General features: G+C 40.9%; 1 protein-coding gene across 2 annotated transcripts in view; it reads right to left on the reverse strand.

The window, feature by feature from the left end:
- EIPR1 (EARP complex and GARP complex interacting protein 1) overlaps positions 1–17,825 on the reverse strand; it is a 1,964,495-nt gene that overhangs the window by 640,454 nt on the left and 1,306,216 nt on the right. For both annotated transcript variants that reach the window (XM_044070391.1, XM_044070382.1), the window contains one exon: positions 762–898. In XM_044070391.1, the coding sequence (XP_043926326.1) occupies positions 762–898 (137 nt within the window). The remainder of the gene's footprint in view (positions 1–761; positions 899–17,825) is intronic.

Genomic DNA, 17,825 nt, shown 5'->3' on the forward strand with positions numbered 1-17,825 from the left:
CAGTTGTACAGTAAAATGTAAAGGTTTATATTTGCTCACATCTGTTTTCTGCCTTGCACAGCCTTTACTAGAATACATTTTGCTTCATTAGTACTTCCAAAATGTTTCACAAAAATCTGTGAAGATTCTTCAGTGAAACATAACATTCACATGTACAGGTTAATGTAAACAGAGTGATTCTGACCTCTGAATGCATACTAAGTAAATAAAAAAGGCTGGAATAAAGTATGAAAACAGCCAAAGAGAAATTAGACCTGATCAACTAGAATTGTCTTTCTTATACTGAAACTTCTTGAGAACTTAAATGCACTACAAAGGAATTACTAGAACATGTACTACTTCACTTTGGTGAAATTTTCTTATTCCCCAATTTATTCCCATAGAAAGATTATGTCCATTAAATGCACAGCAATTGAAGTCCCTGATTCATAGATTCATAGATTAGTACTAAGCTAACTGCCCTTGTGAGCCATTTTAAGCTTAGCCAATTATCCCTTGTGAGACTCAAAACCCTGCACCTTGTGTTTGTAAAGCAAACACCTTAACCATTAGGCCACCCTCCCACTTAGGCCACCCTCCCAATGACACATTTTCAAGTGAAATGCTCCCATTGTTTCTGTGACTGGGTCTCTTTCAATGTTGCTGGCAACATGGAACTGGGCCAACAGCTGTAAAAAGCCACAATGCCTTTTTAAAATAAATACTGCATCATCACATATGGTCATCTTGTTCGACAGTGTCCTACCAGTCTTTTCCCTTACCTCATGCTCCTGAGGTCCCAGCCTCGAATAGCTATATCATTTGCAGTGGCAACTTGTGTACAGTTATGGTGAGGGCTCCAACGACCGGAAGTAAACTTTAGCTGTCCCTTTCCTTCTAGTTGTGCTGAACTGGAAAGCTATAAATGGAGAGAAGATGAATTAAAAAAAAAACAGAAATATTAATCACATCATGCAAATGTTTCTGACACAATCTTAATTCACTCTCTCCAAATAAACAAAAGCAGATGCAGCTACATCATGCAATGCAAAATCCTTTGAATTCTACTGCAAAGGTTAAAGAAATGAATATTGCTACATTGCTATGTTGCTATGAATTGTTTTATCCCACAATTTTCCTGTTCCATTATGAAGTCAGCAAAGACATTTTTGAGACATGCCAGTTTCTTGTGTTATTTACAAATACAGTTAAAGGATGAGGCAATTACTTATACTAACTCCAACCTGCGTCTTTATAATTTTCAGCCCTTCAAGTCACTGATATCAAAGTATTCCCAAAATTAATCTCGTTTTGTTTCTCAGTGTTTCAGGTCAGTGATGTCACAGTATTCCAAAAGCTAAGTTACAAATTTGTAGATTTAAAAAAAATGATGCACAGCACAGAGAATATAACACCAAATCATTAAGAGCATCTAATTGAGTAGATGATGCATGTTAATCACTCGGGTACCACACATCACTTCTTCAGCACATTTCCAAGCAGCTGATGCCACCTCCCTTCCTTCCAACAGCAGTATCTGGGTTTGGTGCGAGTAGGCAAACAAGATCTTAACAATTTAAAGGCAGTCTTGGAAGCTAACCATATCATTACTCATAAATGGAAATTGAGAAACAATGCATGTTAAAACGTACTCACAGATTTAATGTAGCTGAATGTATTCTTTGCATGTGCAAACGTTATGTTCCTGCACTTCATTAAATCGTTTTTGTGTTGTTTAACTGTTGTAAGCTACACTCTCAAGTGTGCTAGCCTGTTTAAAGCATTTACAGTGATTTTCTGTTAAGTTACTGTTGTTCTGTTGAAAAAAGAAAAAAAAACAAAAAAAATATCCTTGTTTCCCGCCTTTTCTGAACTACAGTAGTCCAGATTTCAGGATTTGCTGAATTCTGGGCTTTGGTATAAGTTCCTGTGTTGTCCATATCCTTACTTGGATAGGAGGAAGCTTCTCTGTTCACCAGTGAGAGTGGGGAGCTTTGAGCAGCCTATCTGTCCCTGGAGGAGTGGTCTCACCCCAGCAACTAGTAGCTTATTGGCCATTTTGGGCTAATTCCTATCTCTTTCAAGTTCCCTGCCTTAAAACCTGCATTTGTGTGGTTTTGCATGATTTTGCGCATCACGCAACCGGCTCCACAAAGTCTGCTCTTCAATTTTTGCCTTAGAACTAGTCAAACTCTCAAAATAAGCACTCACCCTTCATTCTACAGCCCAGCACTTGCTCAAATTTCTCAGTATGCACTAACAAACTTTAGCACTACACCCCCTTATACTATCCAGAAATACAAGGCTCCCTATTCGTCCATTCCGGACAATCAATAAACCAGTTCTTTAAACCATCCAGGCATGTCCAAAGCGCAGTTTCAGGTATACTCTCCAGTCCAGCTGGTGAACCTCGGAATCTTGAGGCAATGTTACAATTACCTTATGTACACAGACAACCCTCTCCTCCTTCCAACAAACTCAAATATATATGAAAGATGCAACTATACAGCCAAACTGGAGGCCGAGCTCTCTCAACCCAAGACTGGCACAGTCAGTCAGGAGGAGAAGGAAACCACTCGCACCACACAACCAGTCTTACATAGACCAATCACACCAGCAAACAAGACACAAACTCACAAAAACATACTCGGAGACTCTAAATAAAAATCTGCCAAAGCAACAGAGACCTCCAAAGCAGACATCCAAGCAACCGCTACCCCAGAACAACTTTCACGTATCATATACTTCACAAGGTCAGTGTGCCATGCAGTTGCAGCCCCTAAGGCTAAATAACACACCTAATACACTAGTAATTGGAGACTCTATTGTCAGGCACACTGACGTCCCACTCACCAGACTGAACAAGGAGAAGGTCACTGTAAGCTGCCTGTCGGGTGCCAGGATCCGCCACATAACACAAGCACTCAGGTCACTCCACAGCAGGTACAAATATGATTCTGTCATTGTCCATGTTGGTGTGAATGACCTGAGATGTACCTCCCTGGCCTACATGAAAAGAGACATAGAAGAGCTCTCTGATCATGTAGCCCAGGCCGGTATGACCTTGACCCTGTGTAGCATCTTGCCCTCACCAAGAATGATGCCACAGTATAAAGACAAAATGATCAATTTTAACAATTGGCTAAGCTATTGGTGTCACACAAAGGGGATCCAGTGTCTGTCTGCCTGGGATGACATGCTCGACAAGCCACGTTGCTTCGCCAGGGACGGCTTGCACCTGTCACCCTTAGGCTTTCGAATACTGGCTAAGGCTCTTGCCACCTCCATAGTGCCTTTTTTAGGCAAGGCTCAAAAGACAAACCCACCTCCATAGACAATACCAGAAACAAAAAACTAAGGGTAATGCTAACGCCAGAAGTCTAAACCTCAAGATGCACGCATTCGAGGCACTCCTCAGTATGGAGAAAATCGATATCTGTGCAATAACAGAAACCTGGTTCAAGGCTCCAGAGAGCACCCCAGCACTACCAGGATTCAACTCATACTATTCTTTTCGGCCCCAGAACTCGGACCGAAATAATAAAGGCGGGGGAGTATCCATTTTCATCAAGGATACCCACACCTCCAGGTTAGTGGCACTGCACGAGGCAGCGGAAACCATCCATGTGCAACTAACAGCAGGTAAAACTGCTTTTCAGTTTGTAGCCTACTACAGATCACCCACCTTGTCTCAGGACCCCCACTCAGCATTCCTGAGAACATTGGAGAATATGAAGGTCTCACCAAACACCATGATATTGGGGGAGTTCAACCAACCAAACATTGACTGGGAAAACTACTCAAGTCCCAAATCTTTCGCCCAACGGTTCCTGGAGTTTATAAACTCAAATGCCATGGAACAACTGGTCACCACTCCCACAAGGGGGGACAACATATTGGACATGGTCATCACCAACATGGGGGCTCAATGTTCCACACCAGAGGTAAACCCCTCGTTGGTAAGATCAGACCATAAACTAAGCACAATGGACATCCACATCCCGACCCCACCCCCAGCCAAGGAAACCACTGTGAAAGATTTTTCAAAAGCAAACTTCACACTTCTCAGGACCGAGGTGGAAAGTTTCAAAGCCCCTGGGCTAATGGAAAATGCTACCCAAACCACAGAATCATTTACAAATGCACTCTATGAGCACCAACAGGAATGCATGAATCGTGCCATCCCAAGTAAAACCAAGACTCACTCCTCCAAAAACAGGAGACCAGTCTGGTGGACCCCAGCCATAAATAAGCTATACAACAGAAGGAGGAAACTATTACATGATAAGGCAAAATCCCAAAAAGGGAAGGCATCCCTGATCAGTATTAGCATGAAACTTCGATCCCTCATAAAATCATCAAAGGCTAGCTTTGAAAGAAAAATCGCCAAAGACTCTAAAGATAATCACAAGGCATTCTTTAGCTACATCAAGAATCTGGGTGGCAACTCTCAGATCTGCTCTGAGCTGGTGCAAAATGGCAAAAAATACACTGAACCCACTGACATTGCCAACATCCTGGTGGACAGGTTCAGTGCAAACTTTACCCCCCCTTCCCCCCCAAAAGGGCCAGTGTCTATCCCAGAAGAATGCAGTCCCCCAGACATCACAGACACACAGGTGAAAGCAGCCCTCTTCAAAGTAAAAAACTCAGCATCAATGGGACCGGATGGTATCCCGGGCTGCGTCTTACAAGAGCTCCAAAATGAACTAAACCCTCACATAAATTCACTGTTCCAACTCAGCCTTACCACAGGTTATGTACCCAAAGAATGGCATACAGCAACAGTGATCCCGCTCCACAAAGGTGGCGCCACAACGGATCCCGGGAACTATCGCCCTATAAGCCTGACTAGCCTGGTCTGCAAGGCTATGGAGTGCATCATCATGGATCTCATAAAGACATTGGGAACCTCCACACACTGGACCCTACCCAATTCGGCTTTGTTAAAGGCATATCTTGCCTATTAAATCTAGTTGACTTATTCAAAATAGTTACCAAAGCCATATGTCACAAGATGGGTTGCAAACTGGCTCAGGGATAGAACTCACATGATCAGAGTCATGGGTGCCATATCCGACTCTAAACCGGTTACAAGTGGCATCCTACAGGGCTCAGTCCTGGGGCCTCTCTTGTTCGGTATATACTTCTCTGAGGTACAGGTAAACACGGGAGGACTGTGGCTTACCAAGTTTGCAGATGATTGCAAACTGGGAGCCATAATCGACTCGCTGGCTGACACAAGCATCCTCGAGAAGGGCCTTACAGAGACGGATACCTGGTATCAGAACCGTGGCCTCAAGCTAAATGCCAATAAGAGCATAGTCATCCCCTTTGGGAAAAACAAAGTGCCCACAAACTACCACATAGGAGGTAATCCACTAAGTATGGAAGAAGTAATTGGGGATCTGGGGACCCAAGCAGATAGTAACCTCTCCTTTGACAATCACATTGCCAAAGTGGTTAGAAAAACCTTCTATATAGCTCACCTAATCACAAAAGGGTTCACATCTAGATCGAGAGGTCATTGTGCCCGTCTACTAATCGCTCATCAGGCCCATAATTGAGTACAATGCCCCATTTGGGATGTACCTTACCCGACACCTGCAACAGCTGGAGAGACCTCAAAAATACCTCACCAAGAGGATCGTGGGCCTCAAACAGATGCCCTATGCAGCTTGACTAAAGAAACTCCAGCTCTACTCAGAAGCTTACCGCCTACTCAGAGGCGATCTCTGCCTGACGTACAAGGCCATGTCTAACCCGGAATTGCTGGACATGCTCCAAATCCATTAGAGCGACACGGTTCAGGGATTTAAACCTTAGCACAGCAATAAATAGGACATGCTGGAGGGATAGATTCATATCCCAAAGGCTTCCCTTGCTCTGGAATAGAATCCCAGTCCATGTTAGGCAGAGCCCCTCACTTACCCTCTTCAAGAGAAATCTTGATGAGTGGATGGGAAATCATAAATTTACTCCTGGGATCACTTCTATGGCCCTGCTGGACAGAGGCTCAGGAATTTAGTCTAAACGGGAGGCGAAAGCCAACACATTCTGGCTAGGCTTTTAAATGCCCTAGGGCAGATAGCCTAGTACCTACCTATGAACCTATGAAGGCATAATATGGTGGGAGTAGAGCCAAACAAAAACACAGAAAACATATGACTTATGAAAACTCTCACTTTGCACAGAGACTTGAAGTGCAAGATGAGAGAACATCTCAAAGGTAGCCGTACTAAATCGAGTCATAGTTATATATACCAAATCAAGCAAGCCTTCTACACAAGGTGCCATCAGCATAACTCTCCCAAAATAAAATGACCCAGAAACAGTGGCAGAAGTCACTATTACATCTGTACAGTTACACAAGACAGCCTTCTGGATTAAGAAATCCATCCTGTCAGTAATAAAAAAATAAAACAAAATGTTCACCATGCTTAGAAAACCACACATTATAAATATTCATAAAGGAAACAGATGATTACAGTGGCAGGAGGTAGCTGATGAGCCACATAATGTGATCACTCTGTAGCAACTGCACGAGATTAATGTCTTTTTCCCGCTTTTATCCATAATGGAGCCCATCTAACAATCATAATTACTACTCCCCTTTTCCTCTATCCATGATATTCTGTTCATGTGTCTCCTGCAACATTGCTATTTGCACCCTACATTTCTTTAACTCAATACTTTTTTCCTTTTTGTCTACACTAGTCCATTTACATTTCAAGATACAATGTCTAGAGTAGCCATTATGGTAAAAATCTACCACTCCCACCTATTTATACATGACAGTTCATCTGAATGTGTATTTCCAATTTTGTCTTATATGCACACACTGCTTGGCAGGCTGATCTAAACAGTTGCTTCTTCCCATCTCCATTTGAACCGATGTCACATTTTCAAGACTTTTTGATTTAATGAAAACCCTAAGAGAAAAAAAATAAATATATGTTGCACCCTACTCCAGGCTAATAATTTATCCTGAGCTTCTACAGGCAAAACCAGTACACAATGACCAAATGGCAAACACATGGTAATATTTCCAGAACTATAAACACTACTGATAATACATAAACACCAGTCACCTCCAATGGCATAGAGAGGTAAAGCCTCAACTACAGAATCAGGTCACCTGGCTTTGAATAGTAGCTCAGGCATCTGCTGGAAATGGAGTGGGAGGACAGATGCACTTATCTTGGAAGAGGGGTGGTTCAGTTCATGAAATGCCATGATCCTTGGAATGGTGTCAAAGCAAATGTGATCCTGGGACATGTTTAGCTCACCAAACTGCAAAGTCAGTAGCCTTCACAATGGCGGCATGAAGACATGCACTCGAATAAGGAATGGACAGTGGTTTCCCTTAGTGATGTGGGCTGCATATCCCTCACACTAAAGAAAGGTTATGGCCATAGCACATCCCTCACACTAAGTAAAGGTTATGGCATTACTGTCCTCATTACTGGGATGCTGGTGAGGTCACAAACTACTTCAACTGCTGTCTGCATGACAAACCTCTGGATGGCTCCTATCACTGTGCTGGATGTGTCTGATGGGGAGAGGCTATATATAAATAAAAGGACCCTGTACAGATATCTGAGAGAGGGTATCCAGAAGAAGAATATCCTCAGAATAACTAAAATCATCTACTAATCTGCACATTTATCTCACAGTAAGCCACAGGAAGCAAGACCTTGCTGCTTACTGTAAATGGTTTGATGACACTTCCTGCAGTTTGGTTTCAGTAAAACAAAAACAGCACTTTTCAGAATCTGTGACAGGAAATGCAACTTCACAACAAAATGTTAAAAGTAATGCCTCAATGGTTACACTCACAATGTCTCTGCTTTGAAATCTCCAAGGATCTGGCTTGACTTGTCCTTAGTCACTATCACAACTTGCTCAGTGAAAAGATTCAGAAACAGCTAAACATTTCTTGCAAAATCTCAACATTTCTGAGTTGTGAAGCAAAGGCCACAAATCAAGATGTCCCCATTCCCCTTACGGAAAATGGCTGCCCCTCAGCTGTACTGCCTCATAATGAAATACTTCTATTCTTAAACATTTTGAAGCACAATGTTTTGCAGATTTAAACTATTTACCTCACAAATGCCTGGTTACACATTAAAGAATAAGCTGATATGAAGGCTGAATGAAAATCCTATATGAGGATTACTGTCCTTTACCAACAACCAGTTTTGAGCCTTTTTTAGTTATTTATTACAGCATAAACAGCATTACTGGTAAATTTCTGCATAGTCTGGTGTCTTAGTCTGTGATGGGACTGCAATAGCAGCATTGTTAATTCTGCTCCAGAATTTGTGCTTCGGTACTTTTATAGGTGTTTATATTCTAGTTTTGCTGCTAGAGTCCTCCGCTTATCATTTACCTGGCTAAAGTTACATTCTAGTGCCTTTCTGTTTACTTTTCGACATTTGTTTCCCATTGTGTCTGCCCAAGACCCAGTGAGACATTAAGTTAAAGTTTCTTAAATACTAACCACAGAGCTCCAATACTGGACCCCTCCAGATGAGGTTTGCTTCTTGCAGCTTGAACCTTTCCTATTTTGGTTTAAAAAGACTGCCTCTGGCTTCCACTCCTTATGGTAATGTGACTTCCAAAAGTCCATCCCACTCCATTTTCATTGCCCTGTACAGACACAAATGCCTAGATAGTAAATTGTATCTAAAAAAAACTACCTGTAGAACTAAAACCTGTAACTTAGTGTGGCTAAAACAAAGCCACTGCATGGAGATAAGCATGCAGCATCTAGGATACGAGTTAAACGGCACCACTATCAAATCTTAGTGCAAACTAAACCAGTCTACTACCAAACCCAAAAGACCTCCCAAGGAGACCTCAGTATAACCAAGTCCATAACCAACAGTAGCCCACACAAAAACAGGTCAGGACAACATGGGTATGCAATTTCCAAATGTCTCTGTAGTCAGCTTGGTGAATATAAGCACATCAAGACTGTCTCATGTTCACAGACAAAAATTTAGTCCTTAAAGAAACAAACACAGTATGCAAGAGATGCACGTACATAATTTCACTGGAGGCAAAAATCTTGCCTACAAACAAGGTTGTTAACAACGCACACACACAAACACACACACTACATCCACCACACATAATGTTCACCATACACATATAACAACTTATGCTGAGGCACTAAAAAGCAATCTTCCCAAACTTCAAAGATCTCCTAAACCTATAAATGGCAACACCTATCCTCAACAATCTCTAAAGCACTCACCAAAAGCAACATCAAACATCACACATATGTCCCTACACCCACTGAAGCCCCAGGAGCAAACCCCTTAAGGCAAGCAAACATATTACCCATAATCCTTGCCACAGAGGACTCCATTGCAGACATGCAGATGTCCCACTCACCAGACTGAACAAGGAGATGATCAAAGCTAGTTGCTTATCTGGAGCCATAATCCACCATGTTATGCATGCATTCAAGTCACTACACCACAGATACCAGTATGATCCTATCATAGTCCATGCGGGTATTAATGACTTGAGACGCACCTCCCTGGACTATATGAAGAGAGAAATTATTGACCTCTCTGAATATATGTTTCAGGCAGTTATGTGCCTTGCATTGAGCAGCATTCCACCTAAACCAAGGATGATGCGACGGTAAGAACAAAAGGTTAGTATCAAGGGTGACGTTTACAGATGACTGCATATTGACAGCTGTCATAGAATCCCCTCATCAAACAAACATGTTACAAGATGGTCTAACACAGACAAATGACTGGTGCCAAAGTTACAGAATAAAACTCAACAACAAGAAATGCATTTTACTGCCTTTTGGGAAAATGGGCACCCAGGCTAATTACTCCAACAATAAGACATCCCTATGAGCTGACCTGGTAGTCTGGCATCTAGGAACATATTTAGACAGTGACCTCACCTTTGATCAACATGTGGCCATGGTAGTGAGAAAATCATTCCATGTCACCAAATGTATAACTAAGAGCATAGCATCCAGGTTCAAGGAAGCCAAGACCTCCAGCACCTTCTCTGTCCAACCAATGCTTTGTGACACTTTACTTGGCCATTATCAGATCCATCATCGAGTATAATGTCCCTTCTGGCATGCATCTGCCCAGACATATGCAACAGTTGCAATGTCCACAAAATTTCCGTACCAAGAGAATCTGGGGTATAAACACATTGTCCTATATGGATCACCTTAAAGCTCTATCTCTACACTCAGTCTCCTAAAGATTATTGAGAGGTAATCTATGTTTGGCATACAAGGCACTCTCAGATCCAGCACTGGTGGATATTTTACACATCCATAAAACACACAGCATCAGAACCATTAAATCCAAGGATTTACATTTTGCTTTCAACATAAACAGGACATGTTGGTGAGACAGATATGCGGCTCAGAGGATCCCCATGCTGCGGAACAGGCTCCCCACCCATGTGAAGCTGAGTCCCTGGTTTGCCTGTGGGATCACTCCCTGCCATGGCAAGGCAGTATCAGGCATCTACTTGGTACCAGGACCCCCTCAAAGGAGTTCTCCAGTAGAACCTCATAGATAACATGTTACAATACAATTTGTCCCTATGTTGACCCTAATGGACCACTAAAGGGACCTTAGGTGGTGGTACTTTTAGCAGATGTCACTACAGCATATGTGAGGCAGATGCAGCTTTCTTCTCAGCCTATCTGTCAAGATGTTGGCCTTTCCTACTGTGAGAAAGAGGTTGGAGGCAACAGCTCATTCTCTCAGCTTCTAGGCTTTCCTGCAGAGGAAGAAGTGAGGACCATTTTGTTTGCTGACGTTGTGATAAAAGGAGATACTGCCAGCCCAGCTATCTGGAATTTTGTAAATAATATGTCATTTGTGAATATCAACATGATTGATATAAGACGCTTGTGCTACACATGTATCAGAACCGTATGTCATATGTACATCAAACAAGGTTTGTACAGACATGTGTGTTGAAAAGATATTTTATAAAGTGCTTGTGCTTAAAATGTACTCACAGCATGCCCTAGTGGAATGCAACAGAAATGTACATGCACTATTGTAACTGTTTAAATGTATATATTTTAACAGTGGAAACTCGAAGAAAGGAGGTTAACTTCAGTCCAGCAAAACTTCAGAAAAATAGCTGAAATTAAATTACTTTATGGCAGCTAGATACAGAATGTCTGTACTCGGGATATTTCTGTATTGCCTTTAAAGCAAAATAATTACTAGTCTTGAACTGTGAAGGGAAGTAACTGTTTTATGACTGCCAGCATTTACTAAAGATCTGAGGTCTATGTATTTTCACAGGTAGATGCTAAATACTGCTAGCTTCCAGCAGTGGGTTTTACACCTGAGATAGAGTCAGATGACAAGAAATGATGTTATTCTGTGAGCTATCCCAGCAGTAATATTTAAGATATTAACTTAAGAAGTCTCTGAGTGAGACACAGCATTCTGTATTCTGTCTTGGACCTGACAACATCAGCTAAAAGATCCATTCACCACATTTGCCTTGCTCTTAAACAAGTCAACTAGGGTATAGCAATTCTCTTAGATTCAGTCAGGAATATAGAGAAGCATAGTTTAGATGTTTTTCTTTATTTATGTGAGACTGTCCTGCAATGCTGTTTTAAATATTTCCAGTGGTTTTAAACTCTGATGTCACTGTGAATATATACTGAGTATTTTTTTTTGTTCTTTTATTATGTATTATTAAATATATTTAAATATTTAATTGTGGCTGATCTTTGTGAGACATATTTAAGTTTTCAGAGTACTTGCTTATTTATTTGGTGACACAGTGTGGGCCACTCTTAATAGCCTTGCTCTTGGTCAGACTACCATTTGTATTAATATTAATATTACACAGTAAAGATTGGACACCCTTTGTTAAGGGCCTTAAAGTGGCTGATAAGAGGTTGGCTGTTGGCTGTGATAAGTACCTTACAGTCTGAGCAAAAGGGGGCATAGCTAGTAAACCCATGCCAGACTTTCCCAGGTGTGTATGTGTACATCAAACCTCAAAGAGTGTGCGTGTCTGCTACTTGGGCAGGGGCACAAAGCATTGGTTGGACAGAGAAGGTGCTGGAGGTCTTGGCTTGGCCACTAAGCTGAGAACTCAAATCTATAACTGTGCTAGTGGGAGTCTTATTGGGATCTGGAGAAAGAGGGACAAACCAGCCCTGGACTGACTGTTGGTTTGGTGCGCTCTTAAGGGAAACTGCACTTGATGCAGAAAGCTGCATCTAGACATACTGTGTGTGTGCCTTGTCATCCTTCCAGTGCATATCCCCCACTGTTACCAGTGTTTATTGGTCCAGTGGTGAGTCATCACAGATGTAACAGAATACCATCACAATGTCCACATGGATCACTCATGACATCTCTGGCATGCAGTCCTAGAAGGCTTGCAAAGTGAGTAGTACTGCTAAGAGTTCCTGCACAGTGATATGGATTTGGACCTCTAATGGAGATGAAAAATTATGAGCTGTCTGGCCCCCAGTCTGGAAATTCCCCCCAGCTACCACTCCATCCAAAGATACGCACAATCACAGTAACTATGGAAGTGGGCTATAGTATTTCAAACAGTCTTTGTTTAAGTTGGGTGTACGCAGACACAACTGGAATAATTTCTTATGTAAATCCACACATATGTGGATAACATTGTCCAACTGTGTTGGTTTCACTGGAACCAGAGGGGCTTCTCCAGGAGTCACTTGTGCCAAATGGGCACAAGGTACATTGTGAATCACAGATGCTATATATTTTAAGTACCTTGAGGTACAGACCCACTGTATCAAACCTTGCCCTCCAACAGGAAATTTCGGTACTTGCGTATTACCGCAACAGTGCATTCTCGCCAGGCTATTTGTGTATTCACAGCCAAGCATTTCCGCCAACATGGTAGTTGTATTTTTCAGAAAGTCGTCATTGTTGTCTTGCACTTCATTTAACAGTAGTAAGTAGGAGTGTCTGACAGACATTGCAGCTACAACAATATTTATTTAAATGACATTGGACTCTGTGTTATTTTGCAGGAGATTTGATCAGTCTATGTTGGGAAAAGTGTAAAAAGGTAGTTATTTTCTTTCATGCTCCAGCTGTCATGGCACAGAAGTTCTTGTAAGAGGCTGTAAAAAGGGGTATACAGTTGCTGGTGCGTTGAACAAGCTAGCCTTGAATTTTTGGGGGCTTTTTTTGGTCTAGCATTACTGATGGGTAGAGATAAAGTCCCATGAATTACTGCGGATATCTTCATTATCTGACATAATATTTCAGTCCTAGCAGATAGAAAACGCACTTTGCCTCACTATGTGAAAGTCATCTTACGATATATATTGTAGATGGTTAAAGCGAAGGACAGCAGGTTTGTAAAAAGTTAGCTCCTTTTTATTCTTATCAAATTCTACAATAAAATGAATACTGATAATAACAAATACAGTTAACAAGGTAGTTCAATGTTCATTTTGGATATTACATTCTCTCATAGTTTTTGCTTAATTTCCCTAATTGTAACATAAGTCTAACACCAAATATAATGTAAATGAAGATATTCATATCAAACTGCCTGCTCACTTTTTTCCCTTCTTTGGCACCGACGACAGTTTTTGTTTTGAGGATTATTCTGCCGTTAGGCAGTGTACATAATAACAATGCACCATCGAGAAAGCGTGGTTGCGATAATACGCAAGTACCGAAATTTCTATAGGCTTTATTGTCCAGACTTCACCTTAAGAAGAATATGTGTTGCATGGAACAAAGCCGAGATTTAAGAAATTTCACTATAATGCCCAGGGAACTGAACAATCTGATCCAAGAGTGAGAATGCTGCAGGAATTCCTTTCCAGTTGTGGCAAAAAGGAGTCAATAATTAATGTATGGAAAGATGATCTCTAGAAGCTGCTGGTAGGCTGCCACTACTGCCAAACACTTGATGAACACTTAGGAAGTTGTGATGAAAATGATGGGTAGGCTTCCAAATCGGTAATAACTGGCCTGTATCCTGAGTACCTTATATTTTGCTGTATAATTCTGATATCCAAAGAGGAATCCCATCAGTTCAAACAGTACATCTAGTCTCCAGGATCTAAACAAGGAAATGCAGCTTGCACGGAGACCATTCGCAATTCTTTCAGCATGGTTATGTCATTGAGAACCAGTATGGGCATGAGATCCCTTATCTTCTCTGGCACCAAAAATAGTTATGAGTACAGTGGCACAGTGATGTACAGGGTTAAAGCTTTTACTGTATTTTCAGATGTCCCATGTTCGATAAGCATGAGCACTGGACAGCCTGCAGTGGGGGGATGGGAGACATACTTCTCAACTGCACAGATTTTTGCAGAATGTCCAGATTTTTGCCTCATAGTTTTGGTCAGTTTTTCATAAAATTGTAGTTTTCTGACAAATTAGTGGCAAATCATTAAAGATTGAAGTTAGAAAATAATAAACATTTTAATTTCAGACTTCACACCCTTCAGAAAATTCATGGTAATGCAAAATCTGTTATTCTATCAACTTTCTAAGTTTGTAAGAGCAATATTTAAAATTGTCCCTATTGTTGAGCCTTGGTCACACTTTTATTTATGACTCTGTCCAGATTTTTTGCTTTAAGAGTTTGACAGGTATGATGGGAATGAGAGTTTGACATTGACTCCCCCATCCTGGTGGGGGGGGGGGGCTAGACTGACTGCAATAAATAATCATTATGACCCGGTGGGCTCTGTGCAGCATAAGTATGCATGCTCCCCCTGAAGGCAGAAATTGCTGAGCTCCCAAGGCTGCTGTGGAGACACCCGAGTTGAAACAGACTTCCCAACAGATATATGCACTGTGTTAGTGTCCTTGATCTCCTCACCAGCCCTGGACATGGTCAGGTTAAGCCTGGGGAGGCTAAAGCAGGTATGGTAGCCCTGGTGAATGAAGGGAGGAGCTGAAACTATAGTCTTGACCTATCTAGTCTGGTAGAATCTGTAGGATGTTTTTGTTTTGTAGTTGTTTGTGTATATTTTGCTGTCCTGTCCGTCTATGATAGGGCAAGGTGTATGGTAAGGACTTTGGCACTGGGGAATTGCTTAGTAAAAAAATCCAGTTAAAACCAAGATATTTTGTCCCTGTCCCACCTGTTTTGTATGATCTTTGGACACTTCTGCCAGTGGAGGTGAGGTAGCAGTGCCCCTTATTACTTCCAAGAAGCAGCAGTTGAATAATCTGTCAGGATCGCTACTGTCTGTTCTGGGGCTGTTGTGAGCACCCAATACAGCAGTGGAAACTTCTTCCTCTGGGTGGGTGGTTGTTTTAGAAGGTACAAATCTGTTAGCCCCTTCCTCTGTGCCTGTGGTACACTGACTGTTGCTCTCAATTAAACCACATTTGGCACTGAAATTGTGCTCCCACCGCTGTGAAGGTCTTCACTGCTCTTCCACCTCCTTTGAGAATACTACTGACATCAACACCAAACAAGAGAGGTCCTATATACAGGAAGTCCAAGAAGGCTACCTTGGTATCTTTCATAAAGACTATTAATCATAGGTAACCATGAATGTGCATACCTATGCCTGCTCCCACAGTTATAAATGAACACTTTACTGTCATTATTCTAGCCCTATCCTGTCATCCCTTGCATCTACAGTCCATCAATCTCATTTACCCCTATCACATGGACACTTCTGCAGTAAAACTAACATCTAAAGTTGCTTTGTCATAACTCCTACATTCAACCACGAACAAATTGCAAAACCCCCCATAAATAAATATATATTTCGATTTTCTGTATATCCAAGCAAAACCATGTAAGCTGAGTAGGGGCTGGCAGGGAGAAGGGAAGACCTGGGTTGACAGACAACTGATCTACCCTCCAATTCAAATCCCTTTTTACAAACTCTAGTACTGCAATTTGAAAAGATTGAGGGTGTAAAGTAAATTGACAAACCAATGAATCTTTCTCATGTGAAGCCTAGCCAAGTGAATCATGAGAACAGTTGAGGCCATCAAATTTAGAATTCTAACATACTCTCTGGCAGATGCCTGAGTCTAATTTGGAAAAGAAAATGTTCCCTGCAATTCTTCACTTTTTCTTGAGGAAGAAATCCATCATAAGTGCTGTATCTAAAGGACACACTAGAAACACTGTTTTCTGAGAAGGAATTAAAGATTTCTCTCTGTTCACCTTAAATGCCAGGTTGAAAAACAGGTTTAGTACCCAAGCCAGAAATTCTTACACTGCAAAAATACAACAATCGTGTAAGTAAGGAAAATGTGAATGCTCTGCAACCAGCAATGAGCTGTGACCGGAACCAGGCTCTTGGAGTTCTAGATAACTCAAAGGCAATACAGCTGACTGCAAATGTAACCCAGATACAAAGAAATGCAAAGTAACTGAAATTGTTGCTGACTGGAATGTGATGGTAAGCATCTTTCACATCAAAAGTTACCAGAAAACTGGAAGGCGTAAGGAAGGATAACAATGACTGCAGAGAAAGCACTTTGAATTTTGTAACTATGATGTGAAGCTTACAAAGTAAAGGACTAGAAGACGTCTCCAAGAATTTTCTTTCTTTCTTCGCACCCAAAGATTCTTTTTTTTTTAATAAAAAACACCTTTATTGAATTATCATTTGTGACATAGGCAAACTTGCATTTATATAAAAGTAATCAAACCATTTTAACAAGTTCTCATTTACAAACATTATGGGATATATAACTATAATATAATCTAAGCAACATTACATAAATTATTCAATTATTTTCTTGTCTTAAACCTCGTTTCTCCTACAAAACATTTTTCCTGCATGTACTCTTCCCACAATTTCCATTTTTCCTATGTAATTTACTCCTACCCTTTTCTAAAAATCCCACTTCCTGTTCTTTTGCCTCTGTTACAATATCTATCACTTCAAGTATAGTTTTAGATTTTGATTTCCATTTCCTAGTAATCGCTTTCTTGGCAGCCACCAGAATTAAACTTAACAAGATCTTACCGTGTCTAGGCAATCCAGATCCTGCATCCCAGCTCAAAAAAATAATTTCCTTCATTATACTTATTTGCTCACCTATTATTCCTGAAAAAGTACTCTGTAGGGAATTTTTAACGTCTGCCAAGTCATTACACTCCCAAAACACACGTTCCCAGTTACTTCTTTCTTCCCCATCACACCTCCAACATTTGCCATCTACTGGAAGAAAAGTCATTTGGAAACTTCTTGGGGTATAAAAGTCTCTCTGCAAATACTACCAGGTAAAAATCCAAATCTTATAAACTTTGTTGCATATTTGAGAGCCATACATATGTTCTCTCATTGTTTCTTTGCATAATGCTATCTAATCTCTCTTCCGAATATTTTCTGACCTCTTCTGATTGATTCTTATAGTTATCTTGCAATATTTTACATGCTTTACTAATTATCCGCTTTTTAACAGCAACTTCTGTACCAGATTCAATTAAAAACTCAACCAGTATAGGGCTTCCATTTAGAATTCAATTATCCCTTTTTCTTTGTCTATATTCTGATCTCAATCCTTGACAAGGAAAGCAATCAAAATGACTTCTTGGCCTCTTCCCATCCTATTACCTTTCCATCTCGAATTATTTGTTCCTAATGCCTTGGTTCCTTTGCCTGTTTCCTCCAATAAATTCCAACTCCCTCTTGTCTAGTCTCTGTACCTCTAATTGAGGTCATCCTTATCATCAAAATCTCCTCTCTCCATTCCAGTGGTGGCTTAATTCTTAGTATACTTTCTGCTACTTTATGAATATTATATAATATTCTGTATGACTGTTGTTATTCTCCTTAAGGATATGCAACCAAAATCCCATTTTTTCCTTATTTCTTGAAT

The sequence above is a fragment of the Protopterus annectens genome, chromosome 1.part0 (assembly GCF_019279795.1).
Source record: "Protopterus annectens isolate FY-2018-M chromosome 1.part0, PAN1.0, whole genome shotgun sequence".
Lineage (NCBI taxonomy): Eukaryota > Metazoa > Chordata > Ceratodontiformes > Protopteridae > Protopterus > Protopterus annectens.